The sequence below is a fragment of the Engystomops pustulosus genome, chromosome 8 (assembly GCF_040894005.1).
Source record: "Engystomops pustulosus chromosome 8, aEngPut4.maternal, whole genome shotgun sequence".
In the NCBI taxonomy this organism is placed as follows: Eukaryota; Metazoa; Chordata; class Amphibia; order Anura; family Leptodactylidae; genus Engystomops; species Engystomops pustulosus.
The window spans coordinates 71,520,178-71,540,602 of NC_092418.1; the positions used below are offsets into that span (position 1 = coordinate 71,520,178).

General features: G+C 42.3%; 2 protein-coding genes across 4 annotated transcripts in view; one reads left to right on the forward strand and one right to left on the reverse strand.

The window, feature by feature from the left end:
• Nucleotides 1-769: 769 nt before the first annotated feature.
• Nucleotides 770-6,186, reverse strand: NDUFB3 (NADH:ubiquinone oxidoreductase subunit B3). 2 transcript variants are annotated; one of them, XM_072121156.1, is made up of 4 exons: nucleotides 6,028-6,170; nucleotides 5,841-5,944; nucleotides 2,377-2,515; nucleotides 770-1,001 (listed from the first exon to the last, which is right to left on the reverse strand). In XM_072121156.1, the coding sequence occupies exons 3-4, from the start codon at nucleotides 2,511-2,513 to the stop codon at nucleotides 845-847; spliced, it is 294 nt and encodes a 97-aa protein (XP_071977257.1). In that variant the 5' UTR covers nucleotides 2,514-2,515; nucleotides 5,841-5,944; nucleotides 6,028-6,170; the 3' UTR covers nucleotides 770-844. The 2 variants fall into 2 exon arrangements, with proteins under 2 accessions (XP_071977257.1, XP_071977256.1); XM_072121155.1 differs by lacking the exon at nucleotides 5,841-5,944 and having other exon boundaries at nucleotides 6,028-6,186.
• An 88-nt stretch (nucleotides 6,187-6,274) lies between these two features.
• HYCC2 (hyccin PI4KA lipid kinase complex subunit 2) overlaps nucleotides 6,275-20,425 on the forward strand; it is a 47,786-nt gene continuing 33,635 nt past the window's right edge. The window contains exons 1-2 of one of the 2 annotated variants that reach the window (XM_072121151.1): nucleotides 6,275-6,433; nucleotides 7,987-8,029. The gene's annotated coding sequence lies outside the window, so the exon portion shown is untranslated. The remainder of the gene's footprint in view (nucleotides 6,434-7,986; nucleotides 8,030-20,425) is intronic. The other variant, XM_072121153.1, reaches the window with a different exon arrangement.

The following is a 20,425-nucleotide window of genomic DNA, read 5'->3' on the forward strand; positions in this document are numbered from 1 at the left end:
TAAAGTACAGTAAATTAACAATTATCAGAGGTCCGTTTGTAACTAGGGGTCATCTGCAAGGCCGTTGTTCTTAAGTAGGGGACCGCCTGTACTCAAATACCTGTGCAAGACATTTTAACATTAAAGTTAAAAAAAAATGCGTCACAGAGCGGTGCAAAGCCTTAGTAAATGTGCCCAATTGTTGCTTCTTCAGTAGTTACAGGCAACCCAGGATGTGTCAGTTTAAAATAGAACAGAGCACTGCACATCATGGAATCCTCGGGCTGCAGGAGGGGGCCTTGCCCTGTCTATTGTATTATGTGCTAGGGCAGTGGTGGCAAACCTATGGCACAGGTGCCAGAGGTGGCACTCCGGCCTTCACTCCAACACACAGTTTGCCAGCTAGGACTCAATGCTTTCTCCTGTGATCCAATACAGCCCAGGACGCACCATGTTCAGCACTATTTTAAAGCAACATCCTTGGCTGCCAGGACTACAGGAGGAGCGGGAAGGGCTGAATAGAGATGGATTGTCCTTTGAGCTCCTGCTCTGGGTCCACTGACTCTTCCTCTTCAGGGGCCCCTGGAGGGAAGCTACAATCCAAATTTCTCCATCGTTCTATTGTATTCTATGGTGAACTCAGGACTCTCTCTTTTTCTTTTTGAATGGTATATATTACTTTTGATGTGTGGACGATTTACTATCTCAAAATAGTCCTATGTTCTGTTTTGAAAGACAGTTTGTTATTAGCGCTGCATTCTACTATGTAAAAGCATGAAAATACGAAACATAACATTTAGAACACAAGTTTAATAAGGTTTTTTGCAAATTACAGATTTATACACAGCTCCCCAATACATTATTTTCAATGGTGACCACCATTTTTCTTGGGAGGAAAGAAAGCATATTCTACACCAAGTGCCACAACAAAAGCAGCAAACCCCCATCGAAATCCTTTGAAGACAACTTGGCTCAGGGTAACTGGTTTGGAAAATTCTCCCATGTACCTCCACGCTTCATTCCTGTAAAAAAAAACAAAAAAAAAAAAGCGTATTAATTCTGGCCCAGATTGTAAAGGGGTTGTGCGGCCATAGAAAGTAAAAAAAAAACAGTTTTTTTTGTATCATTACATTCTCAAACTTTAAAATAACCATACTTTTCCTGGAAATTGCTGTGGCTAATGTTTTTGTATACATTTTTTACCTTTTATTCCTGCTTTCCCTGGACAGAGTAAACAAGATGGTCCAGGATACCCAGCTCCCACCGTGGCTGTACACCAGTTAGGCTGGAAAGTACGAGCGGCTGTGCACCATACAGTTCTGTATATGCATGCGCAACAAACTGAAGTAAGTCTCCTTATGGACCTTTGGTTTAGGGTCCCAAATCAACCTTTTTGGTAGTCTTTATATGTACAAACTTAAAGAGGACCTGTCACCCCAAAATAGCCCCCCACCAAATGGGCTCCCCATAACCCTCTCCCTAGCCCCTTTCTCCCCAGCAATTTTTTTAAAAAAAATCTATGGTCATAAACCCTGTTTAAACAGATCCGACCTCTTACAAAATAAGAGTTTGGATCCTCATATCTGGGGAGCTGCAGTCGGCTTTATTCATAAGGGGGCCGGCCGACACTCCCCCAGCACGCCCTCTTTCACCTAGGACCAATAGGAGAAGCCGGCAGCATGTATTGCATAATCGCTGCCGGCTCTCCGCAATGCCGGCGCTGTTCCACTAACAGTGGCGCGGGGCTAATTCACATGGCCGGCCGCGCTCAACTGACAGCGGCCGCGCCAGGCTTATTGACAGTGCCAGCGATTATGCATTCCCATGATAGTAGATTTACTTTAAAAATATTTCCATTTACAGAGCAGCGTGGGCGCTTGTTTTCTCCAAAACAAATTGTACTTCCTAGTGACGGTATTTAATATTCTATGCAATGTACTGGAAAGCTTGAAAAATATTCCAAACGATTGGAAATTGACAGACTTGGGTAAGTTGAAATTGTTTTGTGTGTTGAGCGGACATTTTCATTGCTACCATTTTGGGGACTGTACAACCACTTTTTATTAAAATTTGCATGTGCCACCAAAAGGCAAAAGGCAACTAATCACACATTTGGAAGCTATTTTTTGCTTCGGGTTCACCGCAGGGAATGATCGCTCTTATTTTAATAGATTAGACATTTTCATGGGCCTCTCCATTTTTACAGTGTTATGAAGGCACCTTGAAAGATATAGGCAGGGGTTAATTGCGATTTAGGATTACGTTTTGGGAAGATATATTCAATTCACAATAAAAGTACTGTATGACAGAATTCTTATTTTCAGAGGATTGCATAAAATTATGACAGCCATTAGTTTCCCACATGAAGCAATAGGTACAGTACATTTTGGGATTTACCTCAACCATGGATCCCGCAGTCCCTTTTTTGCAAGCCTCTTTTGTACATCTTCCAGTGGTGTTCCATCTATTTTCCATATCTTGTAATCTGGCATATGCATCCTCCCATGCCCATGGTGTTCATGTCCATGGCCCATCCCTGTGACAGAATGGAGTGTACTTAGTTCCATCAACAAATCAAGCAGAACTTGTGCCCTACATTTTCTCCATTAAATGGGTAATTTTATTAAACAGCCAAAAATGGTAAAATAGTCAGTAATCCAACCATGTAGGAACCATATAAAATAGAAAAAATAAACTCCAATATTGTAGGGGAGGAAAACATGATACAAGAGTACAAACAGTATATCAAGCATACAAATTGTGTTAATTTTGTCACAAGCAATAGCAACCACCTAATAGGGCAGGAGTGTTTAGGTAATAAATATTACTGTATTATGGTTTCACCAAATCATGTTTTCAGAATCTCCGCAAGATACTGCAGGTCCCAGAGGTATAAACAGATTAGGCAAGGTCCCAGTGACATCTGTTTGTATATTTACATCTGCAGTCCCCATCTATTTACCCCCTTCTCGCATTTGGACTTTTCTGAACATCCTGTTGAGGGAGGGGGAAGCATAAAGAGTGCTGAGCCCTCTTCATATTTACCGGGTATTTGCTGGCACCGATTAAGGATGTTAACCATTTAAATGGCGCTAGCAAAGGTCCCATTTTAATTGGCAGCGGCACAACGATCAGTTGCCAAAACAGCTGGGTGTTTATTTCAAACTCCAGGACTGCCTGGAGATGTACTGCAAAATCCCCATATACTGAAATACAGGCAGTTCCCGGGTTAAGTACAGGATAGGTTCTTTAGGTTTGTTCTTAAGTTGAATTTTTATGTAAGTCGGAGGTATATATTTTATAACTGTATCTCCATACAATTTTTTTTTTGTCCCTCTGTCAATAAGATTTTTAAAAATTTTTGCTGTAATGGGAAGAAGGATTATCAATAAAGCTTCATTACAGACACCTTACAGCTGATCATTAAAGCCTGGGACTAAAGAAAGGCATCCAGAAAGCTTCATCAGAGGTCACAGTGGACAAAAGGTCCGTCTGTAACTAGGGGTCGTCTGTAAGTTGGGTGATAGGGCCTAACTTGCTGAGACCCCCACCGATCGCAAGAATGAGGGGTACTTCGGACTCCCCGACACTCCTCAGACTAATGGAGCGGACGGCCGCGCATGAACATTCTGCTGTATTAATCTCTATGGAGCTGACGGAGATTAATGAGCACAGCACTCGGCAACTTCCGTCAGCTCCATAGAGATTAATGGGGCAGATTGGTCATGTATTGCCGTCTGCTCCATTAAAGGGAACCTACCACCACTATTCTACCTATAAAGGTAGATCGGGTGGTAGGTGAATGTAAGGGACATGAGGATAGCCCTTTTTAGAGCTAATCCTCACATCCCCGCTAACTATTGGTAAACTTTATTGAACTAATATGTAAATTTAGTTATGCGGCTACTGGGGCGTGGAGTAGCCGGGCACGAGGCTACACAGCGCGGCTACTCCACGCCCCAGTAGCCACATTACTCCTCCTACCCTGTTGTGTGCGGCGCGCAGCTCCTCGTAGCTCCGCTTCCTCGTCCGACAAGCCGGCTACTGCGCATGCGCAGTAGTTCCGGCCTCAGACCTGGGGCTGCTCAGCCGCGGGCCTGCGTTCTGCGCAGAACGAGATAATGACGGACGAGGGCGCAGGACGAGTGCCCGGCTACTCCACACCCCAGTAGCCGCATAACTAAATTTACATATTAGTTCAATAAAGTTTGCCAAAAGTTAGCGGGGAAGTGAGGATTAGCTCTAAAAAGAGCTATCCTCACATCCACCTACCACCTGATCTACCTTTATAGGTAGAATCGTGGTGGTAGGTTCCCTTTAATCTGATGGAGCGATGAGGGGTCCAATGGTCCCGTGGAGAGGGCCTAACTTTAATTCGTGGGAAAACCCCTTTAAGTAGGGGACCTCCTGTACTGTAATATTGCAGTGAGCAATCAGACACCCTAGTACAGTAAGAAAACAAAGACCTTTAAGGAAACCTACCATTTGATTTGATGCAGTATGAAGCAAACATACCTTGAGAATGCTGTAGCTACACTAATGCAGGATCATATCTTGGTTAACCCTGTGCTGAGTGCTTTTGCTGATAAAACAGATATAACATTATGATGATGAAGGTCTGTGGCTTCTACCATATGTCTGCTCTGGCGCTTGCTTTCCCATTTCTCAATTGCTGCACCATCCCCCAGCTGCTGTATATGAGTGATCCAGCTCAGGTTGATTCGTGCTTGAAGGTCTCGAAGTTGATTAGCTTTCCCAAGGTCCTGAATGGTATAGTTGTTTTATCAGCAAAACCACTGAGCTCAGGGATTAAGCAAGATATGATCCTGCATCAGTGTAGCTACAGCATTCGCAAGGTATGTTTGCTTCATAATGCATCAAATCAAATGGTAGGTTTCCTTTAAATCCCCCCAATTTCCTAGAACTTATATACAGGTAACTATCGCTGCATCCCAAAATGCCCGTTCTATCAAAATATAAAAACGGTTATTCTCAGTGGTAAAACCCATAACGGAAAATAGCACCCAAATATAAAAATTTGCCATTTTATATCACGTAACATTTTGAATAAAAAGTGATCAAAAGGACATATATGGGGTCATTTACTAAGGGCCCGATACGCGTTTTCCCGACGTGTTACCCGAATATTTCCGTTTTGCGCCGATTTTCCCTGTATTGCCCCGGGATTTTGGCGCACGTGATCGGATTGTGGCGAAAACCCGACGGATTCGGAAAAACCGCCGCATTTAAAAAAAAAAAAAATGTTGCGGAACCTGCACTTACCTTCACCAGGAATAGGCTGGTGAACTTCAGGGCATTCCAGCGGGCCTCTGGGAACTTCAGCGCAGCAGCGCCACCTGGTGGACGTCGGAGGAACTACCTTAGTGAATCCCGGCCGGACCCGAATCCACCACAGAGAACGCGCCGCTGGATCGCGAATGGACAGGGTAAGTAAATCTGCCCCAATGTCTCCAAAATGGTAGCAAGTAAAAGGTAATCTCGTTGCACAAAAAAAAAAAAAAGTTTGATCTTACAAAGCTTCGTACAACCAAGTATGAAAAAGTTATTAGTGTCAGAATTAGGCAAAATCAAGAGTTTTATTTCCAGTCACATAATTAGTTTTATTTAATTATAGAAAAAGAAGAGAGATGTAGGTGGAGTTGGGTTGCAGAATTACAATGGAGCAGCCTAGTGGATGACATATGATTCCCCCTCACCAATATGATATTGGTGACATAGGATTCCCCCTCACCAAACTTCAATAGAAGCCCCTACTTGTCAACAGGGCGGTAACGTTGGATTTTTTGGTTACCACCCCCATGACTAGTATCAGTCGCATGTAAATCTTAGAGGGCTCTAACCTTGCAACTGGAGCAGTACGACACAAATCACAGGAGGTATGACAGCAACATGGTGACATGTCCTCCTTTAAAGCTGTGTTTACACTGTTGCGGTTTCCTGCTGCCTGATAATGACAGAAAGAATTCGGTGACCACACACCGTGGTGGAGGTGTACATCCAAGGTTACATTCTGCATTATAACCTTACCTGCACAACACACTGCTCTAGAGGAGATAATCCAGGAGACAGGAACAGGAAATTACCTTCACGGAAGGCTGGATGTCACTCCAGTAACCTTGTAAAAACCTTAGCATATACAGTTGTCAATAAAGTTATGGAAGAGAAAAAAACTGCCGCAAGAATGACGTATTCAGCCTTGGCTCTCCAGGCAGCAGGTCTGTCTCCAGAGCGAGGCTTGGAATACAAACAAACAGCTGTTCTATGTTTCCGCGATGACGTGTGCGCCAGACAGCGCACCAATCAGGGCGGCGCTTGCTTATGGAGCGGAGTTGTCCTATGGCAGGTGGCGTTGGTGCTTTGCTGCGGCTTGTCAGGAAGAAGAGCTAGAGGGGAGACATGACCGGGGCTCCGGGAGAGGAGGAGGCGGAGTGAGGTAACCGGAGATTGTCTGCCTGTATAATGTCGTCAGGGAGCAGACGTCTATGGTGTATAGAATGGCATGGTATGGGGGGGTCTCCCCTTCTGGTCAGGGGTGGGAGGGGGTGCTCACCTCTGCAGTACTGGATGGTAGAAAGCCAATGACGTGTATGCTGTGAGGATCCGTATGTACAGGTCATGTGGCACATCACTATATGCAGAGCTGGGTTTTAACAGTACAAGTATTGTATATTGATAAACAGTCCAATTTGAAAGCAGCATGTTATAGAGCAGGTGAAGCCAAGTTTACTAGCTGCAGGCTGCATGTTATAGTACACCAGGAGCTGAGCAGATTGCACATAGTGTCCTATCTGCAGGCAGCATGGTAAAGGGCACCAGGAGCTGAGCAGATTGTACATGGTGTCCTATCTGCAGGAAGCATGGTATAAGGCACCAGGAGCTGAGCAGATTGCACATATTGTCCTATCCTATCTGCAGGCAGCATGGTATAGGGCACTAGGAGCTGAGCAGATTGCACATAGTGTCCTATCTGCAGGCAGCATGGTAAAGGCCACCAGGAGCTGAGCAGATAGGACTCTATGTACAATCTGCAGGTAGCAAGTTATAGAGCAGAACAAGCTGTGCAGATTGTACATGGCATTTCTGCAGGCAGAATATTATACATTGGGGAGAGCTGAGCAGATTATTCATGGTGTCATATCTGCAGGAAGCATATTAAATAGTAAGAGTTACTGAGCAGATTGTACATGATATCCAATCTGCAGGCAGCATGGTACAGAGCAGGAGGAGCTTAGCATATTAATATACAGACTTTCACCTGTTCACTATAAAACTGTCCTCTGGAATCCTAAACTAAAATAACCTGATTTTGTAGCTAAATAAATTATAAGTTGTATGTAATCTTTTCCAAACGATGTCAGTCTGCACAGGTCTGTAACATGTAACATGCATATTAGACTCCTCTTTTATGGTGGCAATTTCCATTCAAAAAGGAACAGTCACCCCTCCTGATATTTCTGTTCCAGTACATAGTGGTATTCCCAATCATATAACAATTCTACATCATCTTTCCTTAGAACTTTACAATGTGCCGTTATTATGATACATGGGCACCTATTTCAGTCCTATAGGTGTGGCATGGCGTAGCGGGACGCATGCCCCGCTCTACTCCCATGCCTTAGTTTCTTCTTTCCCAGAGATCCTACATTTATTGTCTATCCTGTGTATAAGGCATGTGTTACATCTATCTATTTGACTGTTCTCAGTATTATAGTTGTCAAGTCATTTACACATTTCCAAGAGAAACAGGAAAAATGTAAAATCAGAGTTTTGACTAAAACTGAAATGTAATGTGTGTGACGGGTCCTTTTTAGATCTGTTTAAGATGTTGATTTGCTCCTCAGGATGGAAGTTTTGTAATTTTGTTATATGTTACTTCGTACAAGGAGACACCCGTAATATCTTTTGGTATAAGCTTATAGGACTAGAATATTATACAATAAACTTTTCCTAATAATGTCACTTGTATCTGTTTTATATTTTTACCAGAGGCTTCAAACTCCCAGAATGCTCCACTGTGTGCACTGAAAAGGTGAATGATCTTTTAACTTTTTTGTAAAGTTTTTACATTGTTAATATATTAACCAGCTTGTTAGAATTTATTTTAGCCTTCCAGATATTTGTGGCTAATATTATCTTAATAGTATATATTGCATCCAATACCTTTTGCCTTTAAGAGGTTATCAAGGTTCTACTGGACCATAACCCACTGTATCAGGGAGTGCACCTGACAGACTGTTACCAACAACGGGTCACAAGTTCAAGAACTCTGTCCCGCTTCCTCCCTCTGTGACTTTGTAACAGGTCACTGGCTATCTGCACCTGTACAGTAGCCATCATCCTTCTCTGCTACATCGATGCTGATTAAGCTATTGTGAAGAGCAAGCCAGTCTCTACAAGGATGTCACAGAGCGAGGGGGATGTGGAGAATCCATGTCAGAAGTGCACCTAAAGTATGGAGAGGTTTATTTTTGTTTCATGGGAAAACACCTTTTATATGTTCAGCGGTTTTTGTTGAGAGGCTCATGTCTCCTAGAATGGATGATTCGATCCCCAGTTTTACCAATAAAGCACAGGCACATCTGGAATTCTAGTTGATTCTTTACTAATCATCTTACGTACAAATGTAGCAGTGCCCTTCCTGTTCTCAGATTGTGTATGGTATTGCAGCTTGGCCCCATTGACACAGACATAGACAGATATGGTTCTTGTTTTCCAGAATAACACCGCCATACAGCATTGCAGTAGAAGGATTTAGTATTGTAATGTTATTCACTTATTTCAGTTTGATTGCCAATGGTTTCTACATAGAATTTCTTCCAATGTTGGTTATTTCCACAAACCAACACCCTTTTGCTTCTCATTTTTCTGGGGAAATATGGAAATGGCTTGATGTGTCCAGTCTTGCAGTTGTGATCTCTGCTAATAAAGACAGAGTTTATCTAAAGACATCTGATGGAACATGCGCCTTTTAACCTGGCATTGGATGTTCTGAACGCATGGTTACTGGCACCGGAACAGGAACTACTGCACATGTGCAAAGCTCCAGAGAAGCTGGCGGCATGACTACAGCTTATAAACAATGTGAGAATAGTGACAGCAAAGGCTATAGGCGCGTGGAGTAGCCTCTGCTCCCACAGCCCTGACCCGCTACTGCACGTCCTAGTAGCCGATAATTGGCTTGTTAGATTGATAACTGGGGATAATGAGACAGAGGAGGTCAGCTAATGCCCCTGGAGCCCTTATGACTAATTTGTATCATTTTAAACACTGATTTTAGTTGGAAGGAGGCAGTGGATAACATGTATAAGGAGGTCAGCTAATGCCCCTGGAGCCCTTATGACTAATTTGTATCATTTTAAACACTGATTTTAGTTGGAAGGAGGCAGTGGATAACATGTATAAGAAGATTACCACAGTCATGATCCTTGGTTTATCATGCTTGATTTTGATGGTAGATTTCATTTTAAAGAAATCTTCCACTTAATAAAGTTAAAAAAAAACCTACACATACTCACCTACACACCTCTTCATTCCAATCCTGATGCTTATATTTGCTAATCTTGACACAATGGGATAACGTAAAAAAGCAGCTGGGAGCGCAGGGACAATATATATCCGATTCGCTGGGCTTTTAATTATTCACACCTCCTTTGTGATGTCACCTTCCTCTCCAACATGGGAGAGAGAGACACGAGATGTGAATAATTAGCAGCCTGGAGCGCCAGACATCGCATCCCCACGCTCCCCGCTGCTTTTTATACGTTTTTTTTTTTTTAGGTGATCCCAGTTTGACAAGATTAGTGAAGCTCAGCGCCAGAATACGAAAGAAGAGGAGTGTAGGTAGGTATGTGTTGGTGTTTTTTTTTTTTTTTTACTTTTTAAGCCTTTGACAGATAAATATTGCTTCCTTCTTGTGGTTATAATATGTTTTACAGATGTAATGGAAAAGGTTCCTCAAAATGTGGAATTTGTAGGATGTGTTTAGTTCCTTTTTAAACCAATGCTTGTGGATGCGTTACATATCTGCAGGTTCTCAATCTAATGAATGTCTCATTTGGTTAAAGGGGTTATCTGCCCCAAGGCTACTTCTGTACAGTTTTGTTTTTGAAGCAGACAATTCATGTAAAGAGTTGTTGTTGTGCTTTGGTTTCTAGGTGCCTAACTTGTGTGGGTTCAGGAAGACACAGGTTCTGGTGGCTTTGTGTTCCATTCTAAACGTCATGTAATAACATGGTAACACATTCTGTCACCTGTATTGTCTGCTTTCTAGGTACAGCGGCCTTGTAGATGATCCTGTCATAACAGATGCCAGATATAAATGTCAGATCTGCATGCCCCACTGCCTGCAGTAATGTGTCAGGGAGCTGTCTGACTGGTCCTTCACACGTCTGCTGGTTTAGCGATTTTTTTACCACAATCGGAACCCTGGAAAGTTCAATAACTGAGTTTGTTTAAGGCAGGTTGGCATGTTTGTCGATCCGCCCATGGCATACAGCAGGTATTACTATGACAGTATATTTCCAGAGAGCAGGGAACAAGGTTTGCTTTCATAATCTCTACTCCGTTCACTGACGCTTTTATCTGTCTGTTGTAGGATTTCCCTATTCTAGATGATATCTATAGACATCAGACACTCTTAACCATCATCTGTCTTAATGTCCCCTTTCCCATTTATCATGATTCAATGAATTTAAAAAAAACAAATCTATTTTACTTAAATACAGATTTCCATATAGTGTGAATCTAAACTGATAGTTGTATATTATAGCATATAACATTTCCTACCTTGTATGCGTTGCTTTTGTTTATGCTATGTCTCAAGAAGTCATATATCTGTGTGTCTATAAGGAATCTGTTGTATGGATATTTATGAGAGACCCAAAAGCAAAATATCCCTGGCATAAATCTTTGTTGGCCATTAAAAGTCACAAAGGTTTGCTAAACTTTTCATAGCTTAAAAGAAACTTTATTATAAATATGGGAGAAATGAGAGATAGGGCGGAGGCCACTGGAGCTAATGGTAAGTTTTCGATCTTGCCCTAAGTTCATGATTCTAATCAGTGTCCGTCAGTACTTTTATTATTGTCTCATCTGATTTCACTATAGCTACTGAGTGAGAGTTTAAAGGGGACCTGTCCTCAGATTTTGACCTAGCAACCTAAAGGTTCCTGTAGCTCATGACCATCTTACAGCAAACATGTTGCCCCCAAAAACTTGTGTAGTGCTGATGAAAAGTGAAAAATGAGGTTTAATAATCTACCTTGCTTGCTCGTACCCTCCTCCCTTCTACTTAAAGTAAATCTACCATCAAAATCAAGCATGATAAACCAGGGACACTTACTCATAGATCCAGACGCAATGACTGTGGTAATCAGTCATTTTGTAAGGAAGGAGGCCATGAATAACAAATATAAGATGATTACCACAGTGCCAGGATGTATTGTGATGGTAGATTTACCAGTGCTTTTCACATGTAAAGACTTTAGACAACGGATGAGGTCGGCACTCACTTGTTCATAAATAATTGTGAATCCTTTATTGGTCCATGGTAAAGTCAGCAGTTAGACTGGTATACATGAAGTGAAAAAGTGGTGCCTGTCTGACACGTTTCAGACCAGTTGGTCTTTAGTCCTAGATCATTTACCATGGACCAATAAAGGATTCACGATTATTTATGAACAAGTGAGTGCCGACCTCATCCGTTGTCTAAAGTCTTTGTCTGTTGAGGAAAGGCGTTCCTGGGGCTGAGCGGGTTAGTCTTGAGTGTTCTCACATACTACCCCTTCTCACATGTAGACTGTACTGTTCCATGTGGATGTTCAGACCCTGCGGGAAACAACTGTTATTTTCATTAAAAAAAAATTTGCTGGGAATGTGCAAAGAAGGGCAGAGAGTGAGAAGGGATTCCTTGACTTGAATGGCTCTGAAAAACGCCCCCATGACTCAACTGCATCTGTGGCAACGAGTCCAGTAGATTTTTAAACTGAACAGCGCTAGAGGAGATTTTGCTGTGAGGGGTTATGTGCTATGCAAGCTGTTATTGGGTTCCTAGGTCAAAACTTGATGACTGGTTTCCTTTAAACTCTCAGCAAAAAGTGCAGAATCAAATAATACTTTGCTTCCAAGGTCAAAACGTGGTAATAGAGCAGATATTCAGTCAAAAATAACTATTAAACTTGACAAAATTGGTAATTTTAAATTTCATTTATTTCCTAATCAGAAAAGTAGGAATACTTGGTGAAGTTGGCTACATATCAGAGTATGTAGAGAAAAACCTCTTTGACAGGGCGGATGAAGGGTTCTCTATAAATAATAAATGTAGAGACTAATCTGAACCAATGTACAGATTGTAGGCAGAAGTAGTTGGTTGCTTAGTATTGTTACTAGACTAGAATTTTGTCAACAGTTTATACTATAGTGTTTGAAGCCACAACAGTTAAAAAAAACTCTCCAAGGTTTCTTGGATCCTGGCCACATTACTGCACTGCATTCCTCGCCCCGAGACACTATTGATCGTTTTCCGTCGTCATCCTAAAGCAAGATGGGTTTGGCTTGGAATCCCCAGGCTGACTTCATCGGCTTTCTATTTTTTGTGTTCTATATATGCTGCCATTTTTATTCATTTTATCAGAGGAAGGTAAAAAAGAAAAGGTAACAGAACGCTGAATCCATTATATGATGGACAGTAAACTCCATACACTTATATCTCCTGTTTAAAAGATGCAACTTTTGGTTTAATGGAAATCTGAGCAAAGAACTAATATGGTGGGTGCTATGCCGGGTCCACTTGTAATAAAATAAAAAACAGGCACCACTCCCGCTTTGAAAAATGTATAATTGTGAAGGTTTATTCATCCTATATAGCTATTTTCTACTTTTTCAAAGCTTGAGAGGTCGTATTGCTCAACAGAAACGTTGCTACATGGGTGAATAAACCATCACGTTTTTACCTTCCTAAAGTTTGAGTTTGCTGCCTGTGTTTTGCTTTATCTATATATTATAGATTTTGTTGCAGAAAATCTTCAGTGTAATACAATTTTATTAAAGTGAATCTGATATAGGCCATCAATACTTGATCTATCTAGTGGATTAGAAAAAAGAGAAAGGCAGATGTATATGGGTGAAAGTATATGACAAATTTTATTAGAAAAAATGTGAATCTTAAAACAATTAAAAAACCCTATCCAAGAGGGTGACAATACTGAAATACTCCCCAGCGTTAGAGAGTCAATTGTATAATACCAATAGTACAGGTATAGCAGTTATCCATATACATACAAACACGGCAAACAATAAGTAAAGCACAATAACCAACCAAAAGGGGCACTCAGATATATAATATTAATCTAGTGATGAATAACAGTCACAAGAGTGTCCACAATAGATGAAGGTACAAATAAACAAAATAGTATTACAGTGTAATGGATGTAGAGTAATGGATACAGGCAGTCCCCTACTTAAGGACACCCGACTTACAGACAACCCATAGTTACAGACGGACCCCTCTGCCCACTGTGACCTCTGGTGAAGCTCTCTGGATGCTTTATTATAGTCCCAGAATGCAATGATCAGCTGTAAGATGTCTGTAATGAAGCTTTATTGATAATTCTTGGTCCAATTACACCAAAAATTTTGAAACTCCAATTGTCACAGGGGCAAAAGAAAAATTTTTTTCTAGAACTTCCATTATAAAATATACAGTTTCGACTTACATACAAATTCAACTTAAGAACAAACCTCCAGACCCTATCTTGTATGTAACCCGGGGACTGCCTGTATTATACAATTGACTCTCTAACGCTGGGGAGTATTTCAGTATTGTCACCCTCTTGGATAGGGTTTTTTTAATTGTTTTTAAGATTCACATTTTTTCTAATAAAATTTGTCATATACTTTCACCCATATACATCTGCCTTTCTGTTTTTTCTGTTCATACTTCATTCAGATGTGGGTTGTATTCATTCTTTATTTACACATTACCCCAACCCAATATATACCTATCTAGTGGATTGTAAGGGCTCTGTAAGTTCAGAAGCGCCTGAGTTCTCTTGGTAAATGGAGTGATAATATTCACATGTGATCACCGCTCTATTAGTCTCCTGCAATGTATAGGGACGACCAACTCTGCGCTCTATCACTTCCAGTGAGGTAAATAAAGAACCTGTGCACTCCTGTAACACTTGGGACATGGGACCTTGCTCGATTCTGTTTATGGGGGAGCAATGTTGAAGGAAAACCCCTTTAAGAGAGCAGCTGAGGGCTGCTTTTGTATTGAGATTGAAAAACACTATTGTGAAGGGTTATCCGTCTCCATTATCTAATTATTATAGATTGGGGACTACCAAGTAACCTTTTTACCCTGCGTGCCTTTACTTCACAATTGGTTCCACGGATGAAAGAAATAGGATTGCAGATGACATATCTGCAATCCCATGCAATAGTCGTTTTAATTTTTGTTATCTGTATTGCCTTTTTCAAGTTGTAATACAAAGAGTTTTTCACTCATGTAGCACTTCTCCCTGGCACTTTTATTCAGTGTTTGCCTTTTTAGGGGAAACTATTCTCAGCGGTTCTCATTTTCGCGCTGCTCACTTTCGTCGGACTGTGCACCTTTTCCGGGGATTACACGGCTTGCACAGGTATTTAAGAAGTGTCTGCGCTGAGATTTTGGCACACGGAATAGTTTTTTGGTGCAGCTGCGCTGGCTTCCATGCAACATAATTTAGGGGGCGTACCATTGGACGATTCGACTGATTTGAACTGAGCGCGGGATCGTGTCACAAGCCCAAGCCCTAACATGCAACACAAAAAAGATGGTTAACTCTGTGGGACCTGAGTGGGGAAGCGACACATGCAGGATATTAGGCGCACAATCTTAGTGAATTGCGTCCGTGTTACCCTTCCAGGTTTCTCCTCGGCTGTATATAACAGTGGTCGTCCTCCATGCTTTACACTACAACTGTGGCCTTGAGTAATGTTAGAATGCAGTGTCTGTATTTGCTTTGCACAGGCTTTCTCTTCTATGGAGGATTAGTATAATAGCACTTTTTATATTGTAAAACTTTATTCTTTTTAATGCTGCCAGCATACGACTGAGTTGAGTTGCAGCAGCTCTTGCCAATTCTTCCATTTTCATAATCTAGAAGATGAAAAGATACTCGGCACATATGAATCACTGCAGATATTGCCGTGCACCGATACATTCAGTCTCTCTGCAGGGTAGGGAGTAACTATCTGATCAGTGACTGTTCAACCCCTCGACCAGTACTTACCATGAGAACAGGGGTCCCACTCATCTTTAGGAAGTGATGGGTCTCTCAGACGCAATACCTTCTATTTATTGTTTGTGAATTTGCTGGACATGGCAAAATACAACATCCAGTGATCTCTCCAGTCCTACAGACATAAAATGGACAACCCACCACGCCATTCAGGGCCACTGTTTCCATGATGACTGTGGTCCCAGTAAATCTTTTCAGCAGTTTGTGCTGTGTTTATATTAGCACTGGTCTTTATGTACAGATTGTATTTGGTGATGTTCCTATTCATCATTGTACCAGTGATATCCTGTTTTAGATCATTGTGTTTATAAATTTACTGCCTCCCCGCAGAGTCCTTCCCTTTCTACAACAATGGCGTTCTTGTCCCTCCTGTCCTTATGAACTGCTTGTACAGCTATTGAGAAGGATGGTCGCTGATATGTTGCATTGCTGTGGGGTTGTATCAAGTTTACAGGTTATTGCGACAATTCTTGAGGGTCCATCTGCTGAGACCCCCATGATAATGGGAATGACAAGGGAACCTGTCACCACATTTTCACATGTACAGCTAGTGACAGGTTCCTATAGAGCCCTATTCTCTGACTGACACACTTCTTTTAGCTAAAAATTGTTTCGCTTACGTTACTTTTTTATCTTATATTTCCTCGCATAAGAGGGGGGGTGTCCTTCTTGGCCGGCCCCTCCCATCTACTCCCCCTCATGCCTTCTTACTAATTAGCAGTTCATGTCAGGCTTCAGGACCAGATGGTATCAGTGCAAGATTAATCAAGACCTGTGGTATCATTTCAAGTGTTCAACATGTTCCTGTTGGGAATGGTACAACTATGGAAAAAATCTTGTGTGGTACCAGTTCCAAAAACACTTCACCCATCGGACCTCAACAGCTACAGACCAGTGGCATTAACATCCCTTTTGAAGGCCTTCGAGAGGTTGGTTCTCGCACATCTCGGCCCCCTAGTGAGCTCATATTTGGACGCCCTACAGTTTGCTTATCAGCCAGACATTGGTGTAGATGATGCCATCATCCACCTTCTACATCGAACTCTTTCTCACCTGGAGAAACCTGGGAACACTGTGAGAATAATGTTCTTTATTTTCTCCAGTGCTTTCAATACCATACAGCCAGGGCTACTAAGGGACAAACTGGATCTGGCTGGAGTGAACCACAATCTCTCTAGTTGGATCATAGACTACCTCACAAACCGACCTCAGTATGTGAGAGCCCGGGACTGTGTGTCGGATACTGTGATGAGTAGTACAGTTGCACCTCAAGGTACAGTTCTGCCTCCCTTCCTCTTTACGTTGTACACAGCAGACTTCAGATACAATTCATGTAACTGCTACCTCCAGAAGTTCTCTGATGACTCTGCAATAGTAGAGAACGACAGGGAGTACAAAGAACTGATCTGGAAAGCTGGGAAGACCAAGGAGATGGTGGTGGACTTCCATAAGCACAGCCCTTTTTCTCAACTACTGGTTATCCAGGGGATGGACATTGAGGCTGTGAAGTCCTATAAGTACTTAGGTGTCCTCCTCAACAATAAACTGGAGTGGGCAGAGAACATAAAAGCACAAGAGGGGTCAGAGCAGGCTATACATTCTGATGAGGGCATTCTGAGTGTGGGGGCTCTTTTTAAGACCTTCTTCAGCTCTGTAGTGCATGGGTCTTGAACCTTTTTGGCTGAGAGTGCCATGAACACCACATATTTTAAAATTTCATTCTGTGAGAGCCATACAATATGCACATGCCCCCCAGTAAATAGGTAGCCACAGCACATGCCCCCCAGTACATAGGTAGCCACAGCACATGCACCCAAATAGACAGTTAGCTCCAGCACATGCCCCAAGTAGATAGGTAGCCACAACACATGCATCCCCAGTATATTGGTTACCACTGAACAGTAGAAGGGTAGCACCATCACATGCCTGCTAGTAAATTGGTAGCCACAGCACATGCCCCCAAGTAGATAGCAATAGCAAACTGTACCCCATACATGCATCTGACCACATGAAATCACAGCCTCTACAGACTTCTACTCTTCTACATGCTTCATGGAGGCTGCTGTGATTTCATGTGATCAGATACACTCATGATTACAATTTTCTATTGTTAGAAGGCTAGAGGACCTGCGATTATGTCACTCTGGTCACATGACATGAATGTAACACTAGGCACTATGTAAAAAATATGCTATAATAATATACTATATTCCTATAAGTAAATAGAGCTTTATCTGTCTGACTATTTGCAGAGGGTCCCTAAGTACAAGGGGGCAGAGCAGTGATTTGAAGAGACACACAGTTGTCAGTCATAATAATGGGCCATGGTTCACTGCCAGCCTGGGAGAGAGAAGAATCACAGCTAGCAGACATGAGTCCCAAAAGCTAATTTGCATAACAGAAAAACTGGTGTAATTAACCTACAGGGCCCACTGGCAGCTAATATTAGGTGATATGGAGAGGACATGTAACCCTTTATCAGCAGGCATTGTTAGTCAGGGTAGTAAAATTTTGGTGACAGGTCTTCTTTAACAGTGAATGGGAGTGCAGGGGTTACTCCTTTTCCGACATGCCTGTCCTGTTTCTCGGGATTGCTGGGGGGGTCCCGTTCTTATCAAAACACATGTTAAAAGGGGAAAACGCCTGTTTCCAGTTCCTGTACCCAAGTGTTTAGGTGTAAACGCTTCTGCAGGTGTACTCGCCCATTATGGAGAGATTGGATAAATATCAACAGCTCTCTCCTGTATATGGCTGTCTAAAGCCATTAGAGAATAAAAAAAATTACAATTACATGTAGCGCTGCATGGATGAACATGTTGCACGTCATATGTTTACTAGTAATCACCTGGATACACACCTCTTTGGTTAAGTGTAATCTCTGACACCTACTCCAGAAGGCAAAATAACCTTGCATCATGTTGTAAGAGGCAGCAGTAGTCCCCACTGATTCCATGTATTACTCAATGTATTCATGATTTATAGGACTGGATTCAGACACAGGGGTACAGCTTGTATATACCCAAATACAGATACATGAGATTCCTTGCTGAAGTGTAAAGAAATCTGGATGTGCCTTTAACAGAACTATGTCCATGAAGGAAATTACTGTTTGTTTGTATAAATGTACATTGTTAATATTTCATGAAGTCCCCCTGCCGATATCCATTTGAAGTGACTTCCCTATCTTTTGCTGTGCGTGCAGCGAGGCGCGGAGGCACTAAACGGAGAACCAAGCTGTTCTTCTAGCTCCATTCTCTGTGTTTAATCTGGCAGCATAGTTATCCGGATTTGCCTCCCTCTCTTCTGTATCTGATTTGTGACCTGTCCTATGAATCCCTGGGGAAACATGATAGTATAGAATTTTATATGAGCCTATTTCCAGTGGTTAACACAAGAAATCATACGCTAGACAACCCCTTTAACCTTTGCTCAGAGGATCAGATGATCCCTGTGATTCACACTTATTTTGTCAGCACATGCTTCAAATTCCTTCATTTGACAAAGCAGGTTGTTCATTTGTATCATGTTGTACCTTTACCCGGGAAACTTTTTGTGTTTGCTTAAAGGGCTTGCCTGAAGTGACCATCCTTTACCTGTGTCCTAAGTCCCAGCTATACACAGGAGTCCCCTTACATAACCCAGTGACACCCGCTGCGGAAGGGATCATCGGTCGCCAGATAGTTCTAAATTGGTTGTTTGGTGAACACTAAAGAAACCTACCTTCTGGAAAGCGCCTATACCGCATCTGTCCTGGCTGATGAATAAGTGACTATGATGGCCACAATGGTTTATTGTCGGGGTGCGTACAGGTTGACATTTTGCCTTTTACTGCTTTGGCAGCAGCGCTAGTTACAGTGTTGTCTCTGAGTTAAACATAGCCTATGATTGCCTAAGAGTATATTCACATGTGTCTGTTGCCAGCAGTTTTTTTTTTTATCCTTTAGTCTGCATCGGTCTTGCCATCAATTGTGCAGATTGGAGCTTAAAAACTAATATGTGGATGCACCCCCAAGGCCTCGCACCACCCAATATGGTGTCCACTATGGCCTAAGCCAGTGATGGCTAGCCTATGACACGCGTGTCAGTGCTGACACACGTAGCCATTTTCACTGACACGTGGCTGCCTGAGAGTTAAGTTTCATCCTACATGATCAGGTGCAGTAACCGGGAGGCTGAGAGATTGCACTGAGCTTCCAGCACCCCCCTCCTCCTCCTCCTCCTCGGGCCGACCTCTCCCCATGTGTGAGCTGTCCCTAGTGTCTCCAGTCCGCACAGGTATCAGCACGGGGCACAGCAGGAGAGGTGACCCGGCCGTAAACCAGGGAGACTCCTAATAGTTGTGGTGGGGGGAGGATGGCAGCACAGTCAGAGGTCACATCGCTGCTGCCTTGTGTGATGTCCCAGCAGCTGCCACCTCTACACTGACCATCTCCACAGCAGGGGCAAGGGAGGACAACCACTCTCATCATTATAGTAAGTAAGGTCAGTGTACTGTATGATAGAAGACAGTCATCAGGGCTTGTGTGTCAGTTTTGTGACTTACAAGCCCTGAAATAATCTTGCAAATCGCCAGACATTGCGATTATTTTGCTCCTCACACCTTCTCCATGCCAAGATGGCATAGGGGAGATGCAGACAGCGTCGCCTGCGCCCTCGCTATAACCTGTGAAGTTTCATGACAGAAAGTTCACAGGTTACTAAGCATTTCCACACCTGTCTGATTGTAACCGATCTATTACAATGTGTGATTTGCACATAGTAATAGATGATTGGGAAAATCCCCATATACTGCCATACTGTAGAATGGCAGTACATGGTAGGATCAATCAGACAACCTACAGTTAAAGTACCCTGGAAGTTAAATAGTATACAGATTTATTATTTAAACTATAAATATCACAAAATTGTTTTTTTTTGTCATGGTGACACACCACCCTAGTTATGCTCTGTTTTTTGGCGCATTTTGACACACCAAGCTCAAAAGGTTGCCCATCACTGGCCTAAGCTGTCACAAAGTTTCTCTTCTCTGTGGTGCAGGATGATCTTGGTGCCTTTAAATGGATTTTCATGTGATCAACACTTCTCCTTATCCCTCATATTGTGCCTTATCATGACCGTGAAGGTCACTCTTATCCCTAAATGAA